The sequence below is a fragment of the Octodon degus genome, unplaced genomic scaffold (assembly GCF_000260255.1).
Source record: "Octodon degus isolate 3935 unplaced genomic scaffold, OctDeg1.0 scaffold00166, whole genome shotgun sequence".
Lineage (NCBI taxonomy): Eukaryota > Metazoa > Chordata > Mammalia > Rodentia > Octodontidae > Octodon > Octodon degus.
In genome coordinates, this window is record NW_004524742.1 from 5,911,801 (window position 1) to 5,922,066 (window position 10,266).

Sequence of the window (10,266 nt, forward strand, 5' to 3'; positions counted from 1 at the left end):
CTCCTTCATGTTCTTATTAATGAAATTAGAGATCCTTTTTCTAGGAAGATTAGTAGAATGATCCTCAATATTATTACAAAAGTTCCGTTTTTTAACATTGTGAGTTTCAGATGCCATAATCTCTTCAACTACCTAAAAAAGGGGGAATATAAGAGAAGCAAAATAACTTGATCTTTTTTTTTAACACATACATAAACACGCATTGAAAGCTCCACTCTGTAAAAGAGGTTTTCAAGTAAAGCAGATAATACAGCTGTATTTTACACATCATAAAAACCTTAAACAGTGGAAATATGAGGCAGAATATTATTATAGGAAATTATGTTTTCATTCTTTGGTCACAAGCCAATCTCCCCATTTTCCACATCATTAACCATTTTAATAAAATAAATCAGGTCTATAAAGTAATAAAGAGGCCTAAAAATTTTGGAACATGACTAGGTTAAAGAAAACAAAACAAAACAAAAACTCTAATAATCAACCAGAGGAACTAAAATGAGACTATACATGTATGACTAACTCTAAAGCTCATCCTTAAATTTTTCTTTTATTTTTATAGCTAGCTGTCCAAAGCTGTCCTCTTCTTTTGGAGTTGATGGGGGATTTATTCTCGCCCTTTTCCTAGTAATATCTAAAGGTAGAAGTACTGGTGGAAACAGATGCTGTGACTTTCTATTATATACAGAGGAAATCAGTTACTTGTCACTTGTACTCTGGTATCACAGAGGAAAATTATTTTAGGTCATATTCTAAACATAGATTCCTCCCTCATTCTTTTTTACACATTAAAAAGCATCTGCTATATATGAGGCCTGGAGTTACTGTAGAAGATATTCAGAGATCCTATGTTAAAGAATCTTTAGGAAGTTTGAAAATACATTTTAATGAAACCGAACTTTAGAAACTACTCAGCGTATCTGTGAGGTAGAACCCAAAACAACTGTGTTTACATAAAATCCCCACAGGTATTTCTGATGTACATTCCACATTACCCAAAAATACAGAAAGGATGTAAAACTATAGAAATAATTTTAGAGAATTGTAAGATTTCCTGCAGTTAACTCAGAGGCAGCCCTTCCACCTGTACCCCTAGGTTTAAGTCCTCTAGAGAGAGAAGTTTTGAAAAGTAAACAGAAATTCCAATACCATACACATTCTGACCAAGGACCACCACTCAGACAATCAGCAAAGCTTAACTTAGTCTCAAAGGACAAATAGCATGAGCAAGAGGGAGCAACACAGTTTGGAAATCTCTTAATGTGGCTGGAGCTTGGCTGCAACAGAGTAGGAAATGAAGCTTAGCGAATAGGCAGAAGCTAGATCGTAAAGGGTCTTGTACACGATGCCACAATGTAAGCCCTCAAGAAATAGATAGGTTTTTTTTTCAATTAAAGACAACAGACTGTACCTGTACAATTATTAATAGTATCCTTCCCTCAAAGTCCATTAAAATGATAGTAAAGGATTTTTAGAAGTATAAAATCCATTTGGACAAAGAGGAAATGGTAACATTTTAGAAGTTGCAAAGCAAAAATGGTAACTGACTTAACAGATCTGAGAAAGTCAAATCCCCAATCAGCAAAGAAGAAAGGTAAAAAGGAGAATCCTCAAAAGGTATAGGAACCGGCCATACCTAACACTCAAGCAATGAAGACCAAAGTGATCCCCAGAACAAGTTACTGATTACCCATTTAAGACACTGTCACAATCTCCTTCCTTACTCCAGTGAAAGAGTAGAGGGTCACAGAAACAGCTTGGCAGTCTAAGAGCCTGCCTGGCAAGCACAAAGCCTCAGGTTTGATCCCCAGAACCACATGCCTTTCCAACCACTGAAATCGGGCATGGTGGTGTGCCCCTGAATCCCAGCGCTGGGGAGGCTGAGACAGGAGGATCACTATGAGTCTAAGCCATGCAGTGAGACCTGAAAGAGAATAAATAAAAATATTTTTTAACAAAAAAATTTTTTAAACAGACTAATAAGAGTTTTATTTTATGGACAATGTAAATTAGAGTCCTTTGGATTGGGAAACAGTAGGTGTAAATGAGGATGTGAGGAACATATTCTAAAATGGGGATCAAGTAAAAGTTTATGTGCTAAATTTTGAGATTTTACCTTCTTTTTACCACTTACAAAGGCTTTGAATCTTTTTTCCTAGACACTTTTTTCAGAACTATTTTTGGAACTCTGACCATCTCCACAGGAAAAAATAACACACACATATACACATACACACACCACTAAAAATACTGACATTATTGTGGTAAAAATCCCCAAAGAACTTAATTATGATGGTAGTTACCTATCAAAACTCATAGAACTAAACAAATAAAAAGGGTGAATTCGTATTGTACCCAAGTTAGACTTTGATAAATCTGTCTTTTAAAAAAATCTGAAAAGATCAAATTATAACACATGAGACATCCCCAAAATTGTTGCAAATTAAAAATAGAATATAACTAAGATAGGAAAAAAACCAAATTGGAAGAGAAAGTGGAGAATATTTCTCAGACTAGAGCACAAAATAAAAGAAAAAGAAAAAGCAGAAGACTGGCTTAGAGGGACCAACATTCATATAAAAGTAATTTGAGAAAGAATATATAGAAAACAAATAGAAGTTGAAGACAAAATTTAAGAAAACCATACAAGGTTGAAGGACATGAATTTCCAGATGGAAAGAATACACTATTGGCCACAATAATAGATAAAAACCAACCTACAAGGCATATTACTGTCAAATTTCAGAGCACAAGAAAAGTCAGAGAAGAAAATACACAAATAGACAATACATCCTAGTATCTAAATCTGGCCTTAATACAAATGATAACAAGATGGAACAATTTTTCAAACTCTCAATTTGCGAGGCATGGTGGCATAGGCCTATAATCCCAGTACTTGGTAGACTGAGGTAGCAGGATCCCTGTGAATTTGAGGCCATGGCTACATAGTGAATTTAAAGCCAGCTAGACCTACATAGTGAGACCCTGTCTCAAAGAACAAAACCAAAAAAAATTCAACCTAAAAGTTTTATCTAATTAAATTATCCAACAGATGTGAGGGTAAGAGAAGGATATAGGAAGAAATTTAAAGTTCAAAATAAGTTCTTCCCCATATGCCACTAAAAGAAGGGAAAGCAAAATCAGGTAAGAACTAGAGACCCAACAGAAGAAATGGGAAGGGTCTTCTAAGGAGGGCTGTGAAGAAAGATCTCAAGATTGAGGCTGTGTACCAGTAGAGGACAACCACTATGTACTGCAGCAGGTTAGCAGGTTTAGGCAAGAAGCGTCCACAAAATGAAACTGATCTATAATAAATATCTGTTGCAGGCATTCGCAGGACCGAGGTGGCAGAAAGATCAGAGCCCTCGCTGCCAGCCCAAGGAAGGATGTCTCCCGGCCTGCAGCAAGGGGCCCAGCTGAGGGAAGGCAAACCCGCACCCTGCTACTTTTCCATCAAGAGCATCTTAGGACTGGACCAGAAGAAAGACAGGGTACAGCCGCTGAAGCCTCACAGGCCCCGGGCAGATGCCTGCAGCTCCTCAGGGAAAGATGGTAACCTGTGTCTACCGGTCCTGAGTCTGCCTAGCACAGTGGATCACCCAGGGACAGAAGAAAGAGTTTTAAACCACAAACATTACCTCTCAACCTCAGAAAGACTGGCCTTGAAAAGAGACATGAGCTGGTACAGAGGACGAAGACCAAGAACTGTGTTTACTCAAAACCAGATGGAAGTATTGGAAAATGTCTTTAGAGTAAACTCTATCCTGACATTGATATCCGAGAAGACTTAGCTCACAAATTAAATCTAGAGAGAGACAGAATCCAGAATTGGTTCCAAAACTGGCGGGCAAAGCTGAAAAGGTCCCACAGAGAATCACAATTTTTAATGGCGAAAAAAATTTTCAAAGCAAATCTCCTGGAATAGATAGAGGAAAACTAAACCTGGGGAACTATCAATCACAGCATGTGAAGAATCAGTAGAAATATCAAGGGTTTAAAATGTGATGTTATCTTTCTTGCATTTTATTCAAATGTCATTTTTCTCTGAAAATATTGTAAATAATTGTGATTATAGCATGATACATACTATATTGGGGCACTTTTACTTACACTAAAGACCTTTCCTATATATTTTAATAAACATTTTCAGAAAAAGCAGCTATTTTTAAGTAAATAAAGTTAATCTAATAAGTCAATATGCTAAACTCAGTAAACTCATGACTTCCCATAAACTCAATTCCATTTCCAAAGTACTTCAAGTAAAATAATCTGGAAAAGAAGAGTACAGTTTACTTCAGTTAGCTTCCGTCGAGCATATTTTCAAATCTGATTATGTTTTACTATACTGTAGAATATGATTTATTTGGGAATCTTCAGTTTTTATTGTTTTATGGAATAAATCTTCATATATCAAAACAAAGCTTCTGGCAAGGCAAAAAAATAAATAAATAATAAATACATAAATAAATAAATATCTGTTGCAGGCAGGGGAGCTAGCTCAGTGGTCTAAGTACCTCCTGGTAAGTGCAAGGAGCCAGGTTCAATCCCCAGTATCTCACACCCTGCCGGCCCCCAAACTGGATGTGGTGGTACGTGCCTGTAATCTCAGCACTGGGGAGGCTGAGACAGGAGGATCACTACGAGTCTGAACTGCACAGCAAGACCCTGTATCAAATAAATAGAAATATATATATATATATATATATATATATATATATATATATATATATATATATATATATATATATATATATATATATATATATCTGTTGCTCATTTGTGAGGACACACAGACAACTGGGACAGAGTCAGAATGTCGCACATTCTCAAGTACTAAAATAGAAAAAAATCTGCACATAATTCTACATGCACAGAAAATAGTCTTTAGGAATGAAGGAAAAACGAAGTCATTCTCAAATAAAAGAAAACTAATATTCCTTGTCACCAGCAGACCTACTCTAAATAAAACAATGGCAGAAGGATGCTCCTTTAGCCAAACAAACTGGAAGTATTTTAGAACATGTGAGAGACAGAAAGAAAATGATTAAGTGAAAATGTAGCTACATGCAACAGACTTCCATTCTCAAGTGTTCTAAATTATTTTTGATGGTTGAAGCACAGCTTATGACATGGTTCAAAAATACATGTTAGTGGTCAATTCACTGAACAGTTAATGATTAGATTTGTTTTTCTTTTTAATTTTCTGACCAATTTTGCATGCTTATATCTGGTAATCTCAACAACTAATCTGAAGACAACAATGTGCAATATAATAAACATCATTGAATTCCTACCATTTTGTTTAGTCAAATTTTGTTATCATTTTAAAATTTCTTTTTAGTATTTTTTATTCTTTTTTTCCATAATTTTATTGAGAAACAAATAGCAATGAGACAGTTTCAAACCAAATTGGCAGGACAGTTTCAATAATTCACACATTGCATACATTCTTCCTAGTGGTTAATTGCTGTACAAGATGCAGACATGATATCCTATTTACAAACACTATTAGAACAAATCCCTCTATTCATTAAGAGAATGTAACTACATATCTATCCTAACCATTTTGTATGCACAGATACAAAATGGACATTCATCTGTATCCCCTTTTTTTTGTTCATTTCCATTATTTGAATATTATAGGTGTGTTAACTCAGCAAAATATTCTAAGAGTCCAGTAGTCCATAATAGTATTGGGGCTTCCGCCTGACTGGCAATGTCAGAAATTGTTCACCTGAGTCCCTGACAGCTCAACATAAACACCATGGCTTTACTTCTTATACTTCATTTTTATACTTTTCTGCTGGATGGTTAAGACCAAGGTAAAGCAGGACCTGTGCAACAAGAGTTGTAGCTTTTGGGTCTGAGAAGGTCAGTGAAATCCCCTCAGGATTTATCCTGAGATCCTGTACCTCAGATTGTAGATTCTTTGTCAGTGTCAGCCATGTGGATGAGTCACGGCCATTGCTTGGCCAATGTGCTCTCTGTGAAACTCTGAGAGAATGTTTTCTCTCCATGTGACTCTCCTTAGGCACACTCTACATCATCGATCACTTTCCTCTTTGGCCCCATAATCTCCTTGATCAGAAAATTTGGGACACTACTGAGTTACATGACATTACAGTAGTTCTCATATGTCCTGAGTCTTAACTGACCTTGGAAGGCGAGGGCCAAAATGTTGGCTTTCCTTGAGGCCCTCCTTTTTCTCTAATTTTGGTCTGCAAACATAAGTTGTTAACACTCCAGAAGAGAAGCTTATTGTTATTACTATACAACCTAGGCTGTTAAGCTTAACCTCACTGTCTGAATATCAAACATCTTAGGCATAACATGGACTATTTTTTATTCTTTTTTTTAAAAAATACATGTTGTGTACCAGGTGTGGTAGTGCACACCTATAATTCCAACACTCATGAGGGTGAGACAGGAGAATCAGTGAGTTCAAGGCCAGGATGAATTACAGAGATCTTATCTCAAAAAAATGAAACAACCCTTACCCCAAACAAAAATACATGTAGAGGAAGTATTCACACTGAATATCACAAGAAATACACAAAACAAAAGCAGATGGATTAGAAAGAAAAATAGAGCCAGGTATGGCATACCTGTAATCCCAGCATTCAGGAGGCTGAGGCAGGACAATTTCCACAAGTTCAAGGCCAGGCCAACCTGGGCTACAAAGTGAGTTCAAGGACAGACTGAATTACAGAACAAGACCTTATCTCAAAGAAAAATAGAAAAATTCATAGTACTTGAAGACTTAAATATCTCTTTCTCAAAGATAAAACAACCCAATAGAAATTCAGCGGTAGAGAACTTAACATCATATCTATCAATAAGATCAAATCAGTGTTTATTGGAAGAACACTTCTCTCAACAACAGAGTACATATTATTTTCAAATACTACAGAATGTATAACAAGATAGAGCATATCGTGGGCTATAAAGCAACACAGGGGCCGGGGAGATGGCTCAGTAGGATAAGCGCTTGACTGGCAAACGCAAGGATCTGAGTTCAATCCCCGGTTCCACCAAAAAAATAAAAAAATAAAAAATAAAACAACACATAAGAAATTTATTTCTGTGGAACACAGATAAAACAATGAGGGAGCTTAAAGCACTAAAATGCATGTATAAGAAAAGAGGATAATTCTTCACAGGCCAGGCTCTCACATAAAGAATCCAGAAAAAAGTGTTATGATTTAGCCAGGGTGTAGCTCAACAGCATGGTACCTGCCTGGCAAGCACAAGGTCCTGAGTTCCTGTACCAAAAAAAAAAAAAAAAAAGTTATGGTTTAAGATTCAAAAGGTGCCCTAAAAGTTTCATATGTTCAGAGGTGGGGCTTTCAGAAGATGATCAAATCATGGGGGTGCTATACTGATTAGCTGACTAATCCACTGTTAAGTTCATAGCTGAATGGGTTATGAGACAAAACAGCCCAGCCAGAGGTGATTGGTCATTGGGGGCACGCATTAGGAGGGTGTATCTTTTACTCTGGCTCTTCTTGCTCTCTCCGCTTCCAGCAGCTATGAGATGAACACCTCTTCCTCTGTTAGGAACCCTTCCACTATGCTGCCTTGCAACCAGTGTATCATGTACTGAATTCTCTTAAGTCACGATCCAAAGCATACCTCTCCTCCTTTAAATTGCAGTTGTCAATTATTTTGTTCCAGTGATAAGAAAATGACTCAAAAAAGAGTAAAAAAAATCAAGCAAAAGGAAGGAAAGGAGAACAGAAATCAAGGAAACTGGATAGGAGGAAAATATCAACAAAACAATGAGTCAGTTCATTAAAAGTTCAAAAAATTGACCAAACTACAGGGAAACTGACAAAAAACAAGAAAACAAATTCTCAGTATCAGGAATCCATTTGTGATCTTCCTGTCTCAACCCTTTAGAGTGCTGGGATTGCTGGTGTGTACCACCATGCCAGCATTCATTCTCTTTGATATGCTACCTGGAATTCCAGTCCTTCCAGATTGTGATAGTTAATTGTGCAAAAGTTGAGTAAGAAACATTCAATTAAATTGGATCAGCATAGTTCTGGGTGTGCTGAAGGGACTTACTAAAGACAGAAGGTTGCGAGTGACAGCAACAGATCGGCTTGCTGCCTGAATGGCCTAAAAGGAAACAAAGAAGGAAGGTTAGCTTTTGTTTCTTCAGAGGACTCCAATCTTCATTGTTAGCTTGGACATCTCCTGGCTTCCAGCACAGACCCTTGAGCCTTCCATTGCAGATATGTCTGCCTCCTGATACATACAGACTCATAACAGACTACACAGCACTCCAGGCCTTCAACTGGATCCTTTGGATCTCCAGCACAGAGACAAAGCCCTTTTGTACTTTTTCACACCTGATTCTGTGGGCACCCACCATAATAGAAACATGAAAGCTACAATGAGGTGGTCAGAAGTAGACTTCAAAGAAATCATGGAAACCATGAAGCAGTACTCACTAAGACCTGCTTACCAGACGGCTCAGGCAAAAATCAAGGAGATGAAAGAGGAGGAGCTTTTGGGATTCTCATAGACCCTTATAAGACAGAGCAAATTCAGCAAGCCTTATAAAGGAGAGTATCACAGGCCTCCAGTGGCTATAAAAGTATTCAACCAGCTCCAGGCCAAAAGAATTAGAACAGCGAGAGAACACTTCCATAAGAGCAGTGCTGTCAAGAAATCTGATTCCCCCAAAAACCTACATATATTTTGGGATCTGCACTGTTTTAACAGGGAGTTCCCCTCAGTTTTCGATGGTTGCAGAGTTCTGTAAGCACAGTACCCTGAGGGAAGTGTGGGTTAAGGAAAAGGACCTCAGCCTGGGTTTGTGTTTCCTCCTGGTCCTGGGAGCAGGCAATGCTTGTAAGGGCTATACTGTTCCAGAGCCTCTCTTCACAGAAACATCAGTTGCTCAAGCTTCCTGGTCACTAGAGGCTACAAAGTAAAGCTTATAGAATTTGAGTTGAAACAAACATAGACTTTCATCAGCCAGAAAACTAAGCAGAATAAAACAGTCAAACTACAGCATACTTCTCACCCCAGAAACTGGAAAATCTCCTTCGTGAATAGGACATTATAGCTGAAATATACAGCTTTAGAATTGTCCTTTGAGAAACTGCCACTGGGAAGATCCCATTTGAAAGTTGTGCTTCTGAGGAATTCTAAAAGTTGGTGTTTGAAAACCCACAGCAGGGTTCAAAAACACAAACCCACAGGGTAAAGGCTGCCACTCTCCAGCTATAGGAAGTCACTGATGTTTGCCAGACCTATAAAGCCCTCTAAATCCTTAAAGAAACTGTCTACCTTTACTGAGTAGTGTGAGAAAATCTGAAGCAAGGAGTCCTGAACAAGAAGCTGAGAGAAATAAAAAGTGGACATCTCTGACTTAAAATTTCTGATAAACAATCTCCTGCATCCATACCTCCAGGCAATGTGAGGGTACAGCTCCTTTACAGTGGAGGAGCCAGGCTTAGTTCCTGCTGGTGGCTCCAGCACTCAGGAGCCTGAGATAAGAGGATCACTACAAGTCTGAGGCCAACCTGAGATATATAGTGAGTTCAAGGCCAGTATGTTCCCCACTATGTGGACTGGCATTGCTTTAGTCAATAAAATGTGAAAGAAATGACTGTATGTCTGTTACTCCCAAGCCTAGACTTCAAGACTCTTACACTATCTATTTCCTCTCTTGGACCTCTATACAGATGTGAGACAGCTGGTCTAGTGTGAGGGAGGACAAGGGACCACATGGAGGGACACCTGTCCCAGCCAACAGCCTGTGAGACCAGCCAGCCTGACTGTTCCAGATGTACACCCAGTCAAAAACAAAGAACCACCCAGCAGAGCCCAGCTCTATTTGCCCAGTCATAAAATCAGAACCTAAATAATTGCTGTCTTCAGTCATAATTTTAAAAACCTAGTAAGATGTATAAAAGTAGAAGTGCTAAAAACCACAAGATTTTGAATAAGTAAATCAAAGAGCTAATAAAGAAGTCATCTTTTCATGGGAGGTGTTGAGATAGTGTTTCACAATAACTCAAGCTGCCCTTGAACTGACAGCAATCCTCTTGCCTCTGCTTCCTGAGAAATCATATTCTTGGACAGGAAGATTTAATAAAGATGACTGTTCTCCCCAAACTGATACACCGTTTAATGTAACTCCCATCAAAACCCAAGAAAGATTTCTTACAGATACAATGTTATTTTAAAACTTTTTTTAAATTTGTTTATTTATTTAGAGTGTGTGTGTGTGTGTGTGTGTGTGTGGCCAGCTCA

General features: G+C 37.9%; 2 protein-coding genes and 1 pseudogene across 3 annotated transcripts in view; 2 read left to right on the plus strand and 1 right to left on the minus strand.

Moving 5' to 3' along the window:
• Nucleotides 1-10,266, minus strand: part of Katnbl1 (katanin regulatory subunit B1 like 1) — a 54,343-nt gene that overhangs the window by 10,979 nt on the left and 33,098 nt on the right. For both annotated transcript variants that reach the window (XM_004643128.1, XM_023703223.1), the window contains exon 2: nt 1-132. In XM_004643128.1, coding sequence (XP_004643185.1) covers nt 1-117 — 117 coding nt within the window. In that variant the 5' untranslated portion in view covers nt 118-132. The remainder of the gene's footprint in view (nt 133-10,266) is intronic.
• LOC101563075 lies at nt 3,384-3,922 on the plus strand (annotated as a pseudogene).
• On the plus strand, nt 8,384-9,237 carry Mlkl (mixed lineage kinase domain like pseudokinase). Its single transcript, XM_023703238.1, is given in 4 exon segments — nt 8,384-8,701; nt 8,703-8,850; nt 8,853-9,005; nt 9,008-9,237. Coding segments are annotated over 4 exon segments (849 nt in total).